The sequence below is a fragment of the Gymnoscopelus braueri genome (assembly GCF_963280865.1).
Source record: "Gymnoscopelus braueri genome assembly, chromosome: 4".
NCBI lineage: Eukaryota > Metazoa > Chordata > Actinopteri > Myctophiformes > Myctophidae > Gymnoscopelus > Gymnoscopelus braueri.
In genome coordinates, this window is record NC_137605.1 from 25,875,870 (window position 1) to 25,891,319 (window position 15,450).

Here is a 15,450-nt window from a genome sequence, read left to right on the forward strand (position 1 = left end):
GGTCTAACCTATCTAGCCATTATATTCTGTCGAGACATCACACTTTGCTTTAATTCACCATCTTTCAGAGTGTCACACTTTATATTCCTTGGCATGGGTACATGCGGATGCATAATTTATCTCAAATTAGCGCCTATTTGAGTAAGCATCAAAGCAAGGCGGCTAAGGTTGGAAGAGAGCTTAAAGAACCGCAGGGAAGCCATCGCCAGGATTAATGCGGGAGATTTTTATAAGAAATTAGGGGCTTAATGAAGTGGATAAAAAAGCTGTCAGTATTTTATTGCATCTAAATTGTGTGGAAGTGGTGTTTAGCTGTCTTGCCTACACCCCACATAATGGGTCGTGACAGTAGCTGTGAGGCTTATTTAACTTAACTGGTGAATAACTTGCATGCCGAAGCTATTCAGTAGGGTTTTTTTTTTCTGTGCACTAAACCGGTGAGGGTTTTTTTTTTCTCGCTCTCTCCTGAATGTTTCCCCTCCCTGCTCGCTCATTATAATGACACATGAGCCACAACAAACTCTAGACAATTGGCAATTAAGAGTGCGTGTGGTTTCATATTGTAGCATTGTTGAAAATAGTGTTTTATGGCAAATTAGTAACGGCTAAACATGAAACCAAGACGGTGTTCCATATATTAAGTCATAGAAAACAACAGGGAGCTGTTATCATTGACTTCTTTGCAGATGAGCCAAACCCTCTGTTTTGTCACTACTGAGCAATCCATTGTTATCCTGAGTTTGTGGGTCTAATACATCAAAGATCACATCTACTCCTGTGTATGGCAGCTAGCTGTTGGCATTTATAGGCCAACATTAACAGGCTGTAACAAGCTCTATAAAAGGTTCATCAAATATCACATGCTTACCGTGAATTTAACAAGTATTAAAACAGTAATGGAGGTTAGAGAGGTAAAGATGTACGCCACATTATGAAGAAAACATTGTTATAGTCCTATGGCACCATCTAGTGTTTATTCTAAGGCTTGCAACAGATAAGTGAAAGAATCTTCTAAAGTGCCGCCAATTATTTTTAAAACCCTTCTCATTGCTCATTAACTTAACATGCAGGTAATTTTACTCTTAATCATATGCAACAAATTAAAGTTACGGCATGCATGTACATTTATAAACAAGCACTTTGCACTCTCAATGAGCTTTAGCCCTTAAATTCTGAAGTAAATTATTTGAAAACAAAACAGTTTGGGAAGTTTCAAATACTGTAGCTAATTTTTGGTCTCTTAAATCTTGTGCCAATCAATTGATGAAAGGCAGACAGGTCTGGCATGCTGTCACTACAATCATTAACCAGTCAAAATTAAAATGTTCCTTTATTTCACACAGTATAGCGTCATAATACATCAATCAACCAATCAATCAACCAACCAACCAACCACCCACCATGGTTTTGATGTGCAAGTGTTACATTGTCCCATGTTACTGACAGTAAGTCTCAGATTAAACCAGCCTGAGTCCCCGGATATGCATCATGATCCAAATCAAACCAGACCAGAACTACAGGCATGGGAATATGACATTATTGTAATGGCAATCGTAATTAAATTTGGTCTCTCGCCTCTCTTTTCTCCTGCTTTCTTCAAAGTACAATCCAAAGTGTAGAATTAACTCAGGAGCCTTTACGGGTCCATTTGTACACTCTCAAGAGTCAACCCCTTACCAGCACCACTTTTTTAAATTGAAAATAGCTGATCTACAATAGACCTCTGAGTCTTGGACTGGTGTTGGGGGGCCAATCAGATGTTGGCAAGTTACATGGTTTACAAGTATATATATTGTATTAATGTCTTTTGTTGCTGCATGCATTTGAATTTAATTCAGTTTGGGACCATGCAAGCATCTGTATTTGTACTATTTTTAGGGGACATTTTATTTGGTTTCTTTCCCTTAGTTTTGTCCTTAAATCAACAAGGTTGTAGAGCTGTAGATCTTTTGCTGTGCCGTCTTTTAATACATTGAACAAAGTGTGTTGTGTTTGAGAGCGATAGAGCTGGATGACGTGTGCATGCTTGGAATGGGTACTGGACACTGCTGTGCGCTGTCAATTCTTGTGAATCCCTGTGATTAGAGCAACGCAAGTTAAGAATTAAATGAATGCCTCTGGGCACAACTGAGATAGTGCGCTGAAGATGTGTGCTTCATTCATATCATCATCATCATCATCCCTCTTCAATGGCGCTTAACCAAGTAGGAATGTAGGCCCTTGTAGTATCCCAAATTCTAATGCATCATTTATACTGTCATACAACAGTGTCACGCTCCCAACACAACGTGTCACATTGTGGCGCGCTGTGAACTTGTAGATCGGCTATTTTCGGCATGTGGCACCGTCACAGACGACCGTCATCGGTCTTCAGTCCAACAAATGGAGTGAACCCATTTCCCTCATGACTAGGAAACTATTGTAAGCTGGCAGGAAATAAGCCTTCACTCATCAGATGACAATTATTCTTTTTCTTACCCACTTGCTGCATTTTAACTTACAAATGTCTCCCTTTAAGATTCTAAATGTTGTAGTTTTTCTTTGTTCATTACCTAAAAAAACGTTTTTAATATTTATTTGCTATGCTTCAGCATCATACAAAGTTTCAACACACATCCTTTGCCGGTGGATACAGATGAATTCATAGTTTTTTTTACTGTCCACTCAACTATTGCCAACACTTTTGCTCTCTTTTCTGCCACTGGAAAGTAAAAAGAATGGTTTGACATTAGTTTGTTTAATTGATTTGAGTGTATAACATTGAGGAAAGAATCACTGCAGTACTAATGTAGCATAAATGCATGAAGTGAGACCTCTGTAATGGTTACCACTTTTCTATGGAGCTCATTATGAAAACCTTTCCTTCCCTTAACAGATGTGCACACGCACACACACACACACACGCACGCACGCACGCACGCGCACGCACGCACGCACGCACGCACACACGTACGTACGCGCGCACACACACACACACATCAAGAAGAACCGGTGGACACTGTAATTCCCTCTTCACTCCATTTTAGGAACCGGTGTTTCCCTTTAGAGGTGAGTTTTGGGCAGCATTCAGGTGAGGTGAGTAGTAGTGAGAAAAAGCTTGCGCATCAATCAAGCTTTATCTACATAAGGCCATCTCTGAACTGTGGGGGCTTGGACTAGCATTTCTCATCCACCATCTTTGCACAGAGTGGGGGTGGTTACATGACTATACTGAGCCCCCAAACAGGCAGCTTGTCCAAAGTACAGGGTTTACAATAAAAAGTTCTCTTTTTTTCCCCATTTTCATAATTCACAAATTAGGACCAGCAGTTAAAGGACATAGCCATCGTCACACTTCCTCTGGACGCTAATAGGAAAGCCAGGAAAAGGTCCTGAACACCTTATACCGTCTTTGTGGTGTATCTGGGTCAAGGTGCACTTTCACTTTGTCTTTGCAGCGAACGGTGTGCCTCAATGCCTTGCATTCGCCCAAAACAAGCGTTTTGAGTTTCCCTTCCATCCTAGCTCGAGAGGACTGCCGCCTCATGTGCTCCAGTACTGCTCCTACTCTCAGCTCTAGTCATCTTTCAGTGATTTTTAAGGTGCTGGGAGCAAGGGAATGTGATTGGCGCGCTGCTGAGCCCCAATCCATTAGTCTCTCAACCGCAGGCTCCCTAGCCCCTGTCTTCCATCTATCTTTTCCACAAACCACTCTCAGTCTCTCTCTCTCTCCCTTTATTCTCCCCAGTGTGTCTAGACAGTGTTGCGCGGCGTGCCGTTCAGTGCCACAGCCTTGGTGCAGGGCGTGCCAGGTGGCTGTGGGCCCGCCAGGCGCTGCGTGGAGACGCCCACTTCGAACACTTCGTGTATGGCCTTCCGGAAACAGTGGAAGTTGTAGTCTATCAAGCCTGAGGCAGGGTGGGGTCACGGATGCAGGCAAGGAAGACAAATAGGTTAGTTTTCAGATCCACTAAATATTTTGTCTGACGTAAGTTTTGTTTTGTTTCCAAATAGGCAACCCATGTCCATGAAAACATTTATACTACACTAATCATGAAGAGGCAATAGAATAGAATAATATACAAATATTTAATGCGTATATGACTGAGTACAGTGGTTCTCAAACCTTTGCCACCAGCCTCTGACTTTGATGAAGTCAAAACATGGTCAATTTGAATGAAATTCTCACTTGAATTGCTATTGTTTGAAGCCAAGTTATTACACAAATACCTAATATACAATTTTATTAAAAAATAAATATGATTGTTAATTTCAGTAACTGAATTATTTTCTTTTGCTTTTAAATCATTAAAGTCTACCATACCAGCCTTGACAAAAAAGGATAGTCATTTTGTATTTTAAAACAAAATGTGGACACCAAAGAGTTAATACAAAATATGGCTGCTGCAGTCAACCAATTAATTGTCAATTCATTATCATGAATAAACTCTACATTGAGTTTGATTGCAACAAACATGGATGAACAATTCTGGGCCATTGTAGAAAATGGTCATGCACCCCTGCCTAAAACATAAAATTCCCCTGTCATTGTCATGAGATTTGAGTGAACACATTGAAAAAAAAAAATAATAATAGAATTTGTAGTGCCCCTAATCTCAAAGTGATTTGGCACAAAGTCCCAAACATTGTTTTCACACGTAAAGTATTTCAAGACAACTGTACAAACCAAAGTGGAATTGGTTAACTTTGTGAATGGCCAGACTCAGAGACAATGGGTAAGTCATGTTGTTCAGAATTTCAGATCATGGCCATTTACATTATTATGTTTGGTAATAAGAGGAGCTTCAATGGGAACCAGGCACACATGACCAACAACCCAGGCACTTTTCTAAAAAATATAGTTTGTTTATAAAATAACAACATACAGAATAAATATGTTATTAACAGTTTGACTTTTTTCCATCACTAGTTAACTCTTTAAAATGTGTATACAGTACTTATTTGATAGGCAGTATTCAGCCTGACCTACTACTTAAAACACAGGCCTACCTGCACTCTACAAGGAGCATCTCTCTCAGCTTGCTCTTCTCATTATAGAAAGATAACGGAAAATATTGATTTTGTTGCGGACTGTGTCTTCTGCATTGCCTCCCAAGTGGTTTTTAATTGTGTGAACCAGCAATTACAGTATATCATGGTTGGGTATATGATTTCAGTTTAACTTGCACCCATATGCTGAAAAGGAAAGTTCCTGTTCTAGCCCTACAGGTAAAAGTAATGTATAATAATAGGGTTATAAATGTATAATAATATAATAATAATAATAATAATAATAATAATAATAATAATAATAATAATAATAATAATAATAATAATAATAATAATAATAATAATAAAAGAGAAGAAAAATAAATAATATACAACTCACCTTTGCGCTCAAAGCTTTCTTCTCGGAGGATGCAAACGAGGGCCAAGAACTTGGTGACCTCTTTCAGGTACAGCACAGTGGTGTTGTTGAGCTTGATGATGGCCATGGACTCCTTGTCATAGGCACTGCCACTGCCATCCTCCTTCAGACTGAGATGGCATGACACAAACATACAACAGACACCACATAATGTTCATTTGTTAAGGTTCGGCATGCGCTTTCTGATGTATTCCAGGGCAATCGATTTGCTTTCAAACTGATTCTGGGATTAACATGAATTATTAATATTATAAAGGATGGGCAGACAAGTCAACTACCATTACATCCAGGTGCAAATTTATAAAGCTCTATAGAATGTAAAGGTCGCATGCACAGCCAAGTCATACGACCGAATACCTTCAGTGATTTTGCTAGCTTCCTACGTCAGACATGTATTTTATTCCAAAAGGACATATTAAACACACTATCGTCAGAAATAAACTCAATACTCTATCGGGGAAGAATCAACATTTGTTTTACTGTCTGTGCATCGACAAGGTTTGAGTCTGAACTGATTAACAAGTAATTTGCTATGCATCTACATTTCCAACCTCTAACCTCCACTTGACCCGTCCCGACCTCTGACCTGCTGTAGTCTGTACAGTGTGTAGTCTGTGCGTGTGTGTGTGTGTGTGTGTGTGTGTGTGTGTGTGTGTGTGTGTGTGTGTGTGTGTGTGTCTTTGTGTGTGTCTGTGAGCGCACACGCATGTGTGCTCAGCTGAGAGGTTGAACCGAGAGAACTCAGTAGTTTTACAACAGAGTATAAATTAAGCAAAAATAATTGCATTGATTGCATAGACACGGGAAGTCGTGACGTAAGAAAACACCTGTGGCAGCAACTTGACAATTTGTGCAGTAAGTATTAAAAATAACTCATAGTAGAGTGTGAAAATGTGTATGTCACATAATCAAAGACATCTGAATTGTGATATATTCATACTTTAGGTGTTTCAATAAAATTTGTTTTCTCATGAGGCAAATCCATCACTGGCTGCTTTGCTCATATTGGTCCCCATAAGAAAATGTAATATAATGAAATAAAAAGAAAGTAGACAGAGGAACAGACTCACCCATAGATACAGGACACGTCAATGACCACGTCGATCATGTCGCAGCAGAGTTCATAGGACTGCATGTCTACAGGAGAGCTGTCTGTTGCAATGTATATCTTACTGACTACATCAAACAGAAAAGCCTTCTCTATCCCCGAATTCTAGGATGGAGAGATTAAAAGAGGAGACCAGAGAGGACAGATATGATACAGAAAGAGGAGAGGTGAGACAAGGAAAGAGGGATTTGGTTTTAAAAGAGTATGTATGTATGATACAATCTGCATTTGGACACAATAAGCCTGATAAGCATCTGCAAATAATTTTCAGATTAGTTTTAACTTGCTTGGAGGAGTTACCTGATAGGTAGGGTTACACAATAATAGATGCCAGAAAATGAGGGCAAGGAAGTATTTCAAAGTCAGCTTAGCGTTACACGTCAGTGACTAGAATGTAGCTATGTCTATCTGTTCACCAAACTCCACGGTACACCAGGAAACATAAAGCCAAGACGGAGTGATTTGTAACTGTAAGTACTGTTTTGCCAAGATCTGCTTGAGAAAAACCTTTCCTATGTTTTGGGTCCTATTAACAGTGGCGGACGGTTTTAAAAATGAATTGTTTTGTCTGTGTGTGTATGTTAGAAATTCTGTACAGATTCATCCAAAACACCATGTTTTATTTACAAAAGCTCATGCATTATTAAATGATTGTTATACAACTACTATCACATTAAAATCCTTTGTGTTCATTTAACTCTGAAGAGAAACCACATACACCCTTAAGGGTACACTATTCAGTTAAATTAAGACAAAATTATCACATTACTGTGTGATGCCTATTCAAAAAACAGAAGGGAAGCTGTTCAAGGTTAATGATGAATGATAAGCTGTGTCGCAACAGAAGTAAAAGAAAGGAAAAGTTATTCAACTTAATGTCATTACAAAAATGAAGAAGGTGAATTTTACTCACAGAGATGAAGATGTTTAGGAGGTTCTCCAGTGTGGGAAGCTGAGGGATGAGTTTCTGGACCACTTTGCTGAAGGCCTCAAAAATGGAGTGGTCATAGATACTTGTTAAGTAGAAGCTGAATGGGAGCAGAGAGCAGAAGGAAGTAAACAGACATTGAATCATCTGATAGTGGAAATCCAGTCATAAGACCCTTTGCAGTTCCTCAAATATTCGTATCTAAAAGAAACTGATAAAACGGACGTCACATGACTGGCAGCAACTTCATTGTAGTCCAGAGGTTCTCCAGTCAGCATTTCAGCACATTTCTTTTTCACGTGGATAAGGCTTTAACCACGTAAGCCCTATGTACTTTGCCCTACAACGAATAGCGAAAATAGCCCATCTACAAGCTCATAAGCTTGTGAGCTTGTAGATCTGCTAGTCTATTTTCACAATTTCTGACAATATTTGGTCACTTTTGACAAGTTTGACATGCCCAAAATATGGACGTCCTGTTACGAGAAGTGTCAGTTTTTGTTTTGGGTTGTTGTTTTTGTCAAAAGCGTGAAGCAAAACTCCATATTGTACATGGTATGGCTATATTGCTTTTGTTCTTTGGACAGACACATTATATGAAAGAGATGAAACACAAGGGGAGACAGCAACTTTAGCAAAATGGACTTCCAGAGCACAGATGGCAGGGACACAACTTTGCAGCAAAGAAGGCCCATAAGAGCAATACATCAGAGGAACAAGTCTCTCTCTCCAAGCGCCACTATAAATCTGGGATTGATCTGGCTGTCTGGCCAGAAAAAACTGCAATCCCACCTCGCATAAAACATAATGCTGGGAGATGTCAGCACAGCTCTCTAATCCTCTACAGTAAGCCACCAGCAGAGGACAACAACTGTGTACAGTTTAGGAATAGGTAGTCTACCCCAATGTCTTTTACTCGTTCTACAACTGGGCCAACCGAATAACAGTCAGTCTATCGCAGGGTTGATTTGTTTATTATTGGAACACGGTTCTTATTAGGGCTGTCACGATTACAAATTTAAGTTGACGATTAATTATCACTCAAATAATTGCGATTAACGATTTAATTGTGTTTCTGTCGTTGAAAATTAATGGAACATTATGAATAAAAAATACATTTCTGTTTGGCTTTTAGCTTTCGTAAACAAGTTGCACAGGGCAGATATGACAAATAACACATATTTAATTACTTTATACTTCAAAATAAACATTAATAGTGGAAATAGCCGATCTATAAGCTTCGCAACACGACGCGTTTTGAGCTTATAGATCTGCTATTTCCACTATTTTTGGAAAATATATGACATTTTTGGGCGGTGAAACCGCCCCTATAAGTGAGATTTGGAAAAATGTACATTTTCCTGCGCTGTGATCTGGGCCCAGGAAATTAGTAGAATTATCCTGCGCTGTGATTGGCCAATCACAGCCTATTCAGGACTGTGATTGGCCAGTGTCACATGACACATGTGCATAGCCCTATATAAGCAACCATAACTTGAAAAAAACCAAAATTTGGTTTTTTTCAAGTTATGGTTTTGTCCATCATAAAGAGTGTTTCAATAAATGTATTTATCCTTTGTACATGATTGATCGACTCCATTCAGTATTGTGATTAGCTAGCAAGACACCGCCCACTTCACACAGGGTGTGATTTTTGGGCGGTGAAACCGCCCCTATAAGTGAGATTTGGAAAAATGTACAAATATCTTGGGCAGTGAAACCGCCCCTAAAAGTGAGGTTTGTAAATTTGTACAATTATCCTGCGCTGTGATTGGCCAATCACAATCTATTCAGGACTGTGATTGGCCAGTGTCACATGACACATGTGCATAGCCCTATATAAGCAACCATAACTTGAAATAAAACCATAAATTGGTTTTTTTCAAGTTATGGTTTTGTCCATCATAAAGAGTGTTTCAATAAATGTATTTATCTTTTGTACATGATTGATCGACTCCATTCAGTATTGTGATTAGCTAGCAAGACACCGCCCACTTCACACAGGGTGTGATTTTTTAACATGTAATTGATTATGACGATTATGTGAAAATAATTGTGATTATATAAAATAATTGTGATTAGACGATAATGTAATAATTGTGACAGGCCTATTTCTTATATGATGCAATCTACTGGATTTTCAATAGAAAAAATGACTGTGACCCAGGGGAATCGCGGCCTCTAGCTATCCCCAGTGATGTCAGACTTTGGTTCTCCATAACATGCCCACCCCGTTACGACACTAGAGTTTTTAGTTTTTTTGGGGAATATATTTTGCCTACAGCACAATAGACGATAGGTGGCAAAATTGATGAATGCCTGAACAACTAAGTCCTAATCACATTCACAACAAGCCTGGTTTCTGGAGCACATGGCATGGGGAATCTTCATTAGGAACGCAATGAGGAATCTCACAGCAAGTCCTTAAGAGTACTCCAACCATGTGGTGGACCCCAGTCACCCCACAGAGCAATGCAACATGTCTCACACACATTGACAGTGCAAGTTATTAAAGGACCATGCCAGCCTCAATGCATTCCATACTGTTTATTCACAGCTTTGGCCAAATACCATACATACACGAGACAATGTCTCCATGAATGGGAAATAGTGCCGATTGTGAACCTGAATCCCATTGTTCTGATGAGAAGTGATAAACAGGTAGTGTGACAAGAAAAAAAAACACCCTATGTCTACTGTGTATTTCTCCTGCAAAATGCTGCACACCCGTGATGTCAAACACGTTATCGGGCACATTGTCTCGCATCATCGGACACACATGATTTGTGAAACGACGCGTTTCACATCATGGATATACGTTAACGCATTTCGTTAATAATACACATAGGGTATTTTTACCACAGTATATAAAGTTATGTTTGAATTTTGTTTAATACCAACCCTTCTCAGTGGCTTCCTTCAAAAATAAAAAATGCTTTGGAAAATGGTTGCCAATAAAGTCAAATAGATTGTGCGTCATGGTCAACTGGCTAGACGTGCAATACCACAGGTATGGTTCTTTAATGGTATTATGGCTACACTCACAGGCATATGTTAGAGCAAAACAAATGTGTTGCGTATGAACCGCAAGCACTAATGAGTGGGTCTCATTTTAGTGGTTGCCTTTCTTACAGGAGAAGAGGAAGTCAACTTTGCGGTATCAATATCATTTCACATCTTTTACAGGAAATGTAAAAGAAACCTGCACTTGGTGTTACATTCAGCACAGTACTTGCGTAATAAAAGTGATATTTAGTATTTACAGTATTTCAAACAAAATAAGCAGAAGCCACTAAACCAAGTTAGAGGTTAGTAGAGGATGTTTACGTTTACTCATATTTTGGATATGTATGTAATGATCAGTGACTGGGAGAATACCGGTAGACCTAAACAAGCAAAACGATAAAGAACTCAAGCAGCTATGTCTAAAAGTGGTATGCATATCAGTCACCATATTCTACTATGTGCAGCATGACAATGACATTGTGCGTGTATGGAACTTTTTCTGGTGGGTGGAGTGGACATGACTAAATGATTTAAGTGTGTGTATTTGTGTAATAATCAGTGGAAATCAAGGTCAGTTGCAGCTGTCTGAGGGAAAATAAACCATCTGCAAACTTGCTGGTCATTATTTTTCCTTTGGATTAAGAGGGATTCAACATAAGTCAACTTAAATATACAAAGAAATGACTGACAAATTTTTAAAAAATAGTGGAAATAGCCAATCTACATCGTGACACGTTGTGAGCTTGTAGATCTGCTATTGCCGCAAAATAATTGCGATTATCTCGAATAATTGTGATTAGGCAATCATGTAATAATTGTGACAGGTCTACTTAGATGTACCTGAGGTGTAGCTTCTCTAAGGTAGCGTCTGCCAGATCGTCGTTGGCTCTCTGATGGATGTCTCTCTGTGTCTCTATCTTGTGGTCATCTGAGAGGCCATCCACTTTGTGAATGAATACCTCAAAGTTGATTTCTGGGTTCACCCTGTAGGCCCGGGACACAGTGAGGTGGAGCCTGCCCAACGCCTCCACGTAGTCATCCTGGGAGAGGAAATGGCATTTAGCCGATTAGCCATCATAAACACAAGTTTTCATCAGTGAAACAAGGATAACCTCTACTGAGATAATAATAACATTGGGTTGCAAATCAAAAGTCTTTCATATCTTTTTTTCTTTTTTTCTTTCTTGTTTGCCAATAAAATATATTGTAAGAACTACAAATATGTAGTATTATTAATAAGAACTTTTTGTTCTAACAAGTGATGTTTCATCCTGAAGCATTGAGCTATTGACACCTACTCTTATCTTATGTATGGTGGCGTTGTGGTGATGGTTTTCTAGACAAAAACTGCCAACCTAATTCAATTAATATTTGAAATTATGCAAAAGAAGAAAATGGGTTTCTAAAAGGTCACTTTCATATAATCATTCTACAACCTTGTGGTCATTTACACACTTTAGTTCTGCTGTAGTGTCCATAATGTTTACAATCAGGCAGTTTTATATATGAATAGCAATCAAACTGTTACAAACTGCTGCGGCCATCCACAATCTGTGACCTGGTGCTCAAGGAGATTGGAGAACTCCTCCTTAACACTTATTTGAAAACAGCCAACATTCTAGACAGAATTGCTCCACCACAGCACAAACCATGCCAAAGTGAGCAGAACAATCCAGACTATTTCTCATGAGGCTTGTGCACAATAACTGCAACAGGCTTAACATTCACATCCGTGGTTATGTCAAACCAGTTATGAGGAAATCCATTACTCCACTATCACCCACAATGTCACAGCAAGAAAAGAAAAGAAAAAAGAAATGCAGAGGCTGAAACAAAAACAGAATAACAGCCTGTGACCTATGACTGCAACACATTGACACGGTCAATCTCTGATCACTAATAAGCCTTCCAATCACATCAGCTCTTTATTATATTATGGCCACGGCCGCTACGGTTGCAGACGTTTACATTTCAAGTAATGCATGTGGTCTCTGTAGAATATCTGTGACACCTCATACTCGTGTGGTATAAGGTCAGTCCAGTTAACTTTAGCTCTTCATCAACACTAGTGGGTTAGTTGAGGCCAGGGTTATGAAAGGACCACTACAGAGCTTAGTGAATGCCGCCTAATGTAAGAGTGATTCTTAGCATTAATGATTTAGCCACTTTCACCATTTAGTGTGTTGACACTGACAACAAGTAAGACATATAAACATCAATATGGCTACATTATGACATGGAAATTGGCAAACATGACATACCACAAAGAAATACAAATTAGATAAACAAAATCTTAATATATGTGGTTTGAACAGAAATCTAGGTGATAGGGACAGGTAGTGCGCTAGCTTGTGAGCGAGTCTCTCTCCATAGGCTATAACAATTGGGTTCTTCCTTCACCTGAGCATCGATGACAAATATCAAGGCCCCCGTCCCTCTGAAGATCATCTCATAGTCGAATGTGGGATCAAAGAAGTCCACCTGGCCAGGGAAGTCCCAGATTTGGAAGTTGACGAAGGAGCTGCTGGAGATGTCGTCCTTGTAGATCTTGTTTGTGCTCTCCAGGAACAAGGTCTCGTTGGGAGACATTTTGTGGAACACCACCTACAATAAGAATAAGCAATTCTTACAGAGAATTTCAGTGATTTTCTTGGTCAAAATGTTGGCGTGGAAATAGCAACTGTATCGACAAAATGTTCAGTTTGAGTGGCAGTGCATACTGACACATGAATTAAGACCTCACATACAGAACTTAGGGAATGTACTGTATGTTGAAACGACTACGCATATCATTCTCTACAGTATACACGGTATATACAACTTCTATAACTATGTATTTTCAAGCAGTGTGGTGCACAGCATGATTGCATATTGTATATTTACTGACCAAAATGAAATTGAATTAATTTGGTGTTAAACAAAACCGGAGTGCTAGATTGTTGTTTGAAGCAGCAAGGCAGGCACTTCCATTTATAGTTGTCATTTGGCCCACTGGGATCACCATCGACTGAAACAGCAAAAAGCCAAGTCACATGTTTCGCAGTCCATTCTTGAAGCTTACAGGAGAACTGGACTAAAGGACCAATGGATTTACACATTTTGCTGTGTGTGTGTGTGAGCATCTACCAGCCTGTATTGCCTGTTCTATTACTAGACAATATTTGCAGGACAGGCCTTTGTTGTTGTCAGCCTATGTGCCACCTTACCATTTCCTTCTTGTATCTCAAGGTGAAACACTGTCCTCTGTTAAGTCTAACATGAATAATAAAATATCTCCCATAATAACACACGACTGCTGCTCATGATCAATTATTCAACTACAGTGCCAGTCTAAAAGTGGCCAACCTGAGGATATAAATACCAGTTTTGAGCAGACTAACCTTTTACGAGTAATAAAGGTAACCAAAAACAATGACATGGGGCTGTAAATAGCGTCCAAATAGCTGTAGTAGTAGTTTATAGTGACCATGGCATATATCCTAAATATTATTACTATATTATGACTTGCAGAATGAGAAGGCGTGGTGGGCTTGTGATGAGAGAGCAATAATTTTAGAGTTGTTGTATTATGTAAAATGCCTTCGTTGCTTTTAAGAAACAGCAGGCAAGTTATTCTCCACACAGCTAGGTGCCATAATATGCCCACCTAGGAAATCACTAAGATGCACTGGAGCATCTGTCACCTAGTTAATCATTGTTCGATGAATTGAATACACAGGACCCCAATGGAAACAAGCCATAGTGCTTTCTTGGGTTTAATCCTTTTAGCAATCCTTCTGTATTGAACTGTAGTTTCTGTGCTTTTTGGGGGCAAACTGTTAATAAAGTATTCAATCAATCAATCCAAATTCATGATTATCAAGAGCTTAAGTTGCGCCACGTTAACTACCCAACTACGAACGTACACAGTATATATTATAAGTTTGAAGCTACAGGCCAGGTTAACAACATACATATACCACGTTTTCTGTTCTAATATGACTAAACTTTGCTAGATAAAATGACAAAAGTAGCAGCTTTAGCCAGCTAGCTAACATCACTTGCATGAACCTGACCAGAGGAAGGCGCAGCTACTGTAAATGTACAGCTGGTCCCCCCCCCCACTACCTTCTGTATGGACGACTTGCCACTTCTCCGCAGACCCATCAGCAGGATCCTCGGCTTGCTGTCAGAGGGCGACGGGTTGTCTTCTATGTCGTCGGCCTCTTCTTCTCCGTAGCCGAAATCTTTGGGGAACGAGTCCGCCACCCCGTAGCTGTCAGCCAGCGGTTCCACCTCGTACTGAATCGACATTTTGACCTAAACTAAACGACACCCCCTGGTCGCTTCCTAACCCCTCTGTCCCCACCTACACTGGTCTTGTTGTTTCACACTGCTGTGCTTTTATGCCAAAACACAAGTTTGGCAACAGGAATTCAACGAATAATCCAGTTAATATCAGTAATATATCTGTCTTGTCTAAGCTAGTCGCAGAAACAGAGCGTAGTGGTCCCCGGTCACACGTTTCCTTTGGGCTTCGTGAAAAAAAAGAAAAAAAACCGTGTGAACCCACCCTCTGGCATTGACTGGACGTCCTGATTACACTGCGTGTAATGATTGGACGGTTTGGCTGTCAATCTACTCGGGCTTTTCGCTGTCACCAGCGTTGCCATGTCCGCTTATTATAAGCGACTTTGGGCTTGTTTTTCTGTAAAGTTGCTTGTAAATATTGGTAGTTGCGTTTTTTTGGGCTTGTTTCTAAAGTGTATTTGCTTATTTCCCGATGTTGTTTAAACCAGTGTTTCTCAAACATTTTCAAGTCAAGGACCAAATTAATATGTAATTGTCTGCGGACCCCCATCTGAGAATATTTTGTTCCAGGGACCCCCGTACCAGATTTGTGTTGTTAGAATATAAATTCTAACAACAATTCCACATTTTGCAATTTTTTTTCAAGATTCTGTTGAAAATAGCAGATCTACAAGCTTGTAGCTTGTAGATAGTCTATTTTCAAACAGCCAT

General features: G+C 39.5%; 1 protein-coding gene across 1 annotated transcript; it reads right to left on the reverse strand.

The window, feature by feature from the left end:
- Nucleotides 1-1,311: 1,311 nt before the first annotated feature.
- On the reverse strand, nucleotides 1,312-14,937 carry rragca (Ras-related GTP binding Ca). Its single transcript, XM_080425674.1, has 7 exons — nucleotides 14,557-14,937; nucleotides 12,850-13,053; nucleotides 11,290-11,489; nucleotides 7,429-7,543; nucleotides 6,478-6,620; nucleotides 5,369-5,517; nucleotides 1,312-3,887 (listed from the first exon to the last, which is right to left on the reverse strand). Exons 1-7 carry the CDS (start codon nucleotides 14,740-14,742, stop codon nucleotides 3,733-3,735), a joined length of 1,152 nt encoding a protein of 383 aa, XP_080281800.1. The 5' UTR covers nucleotides 14,743-14,937; the 3' UTR covers nucleotides 1,312-3,732.
- Between the last annotated feature and the right edge of the window lie 513 nt (nucleotides 14,938-15,450).

Excerpts from the sequence above, each read along its gene's own strand:
- rragca (XM_080425674.1), bottom strand. The coding sequence starts at position 14,742 with ATGTCGATTCAGTACGAGGTGGAACCGCTGGCTGACAGCTACGGGGTG. Across the intron at positions 13,054-14,556 it reads GCAAGTCGTCCATACAGAAG|GTGGTGTTCCACAAAATGTC; the intron begins GTAGTGGGGGGG and ends TTCTTATTGTAG. Across the intron at positions 5,518-6,477 it reads GACGTGTCCTGTATCTATGG|TCTGAAGGAGGATGGCAGTG; the intron begins GTGAGTCTGTTC and ends ATGCCATCTCAG.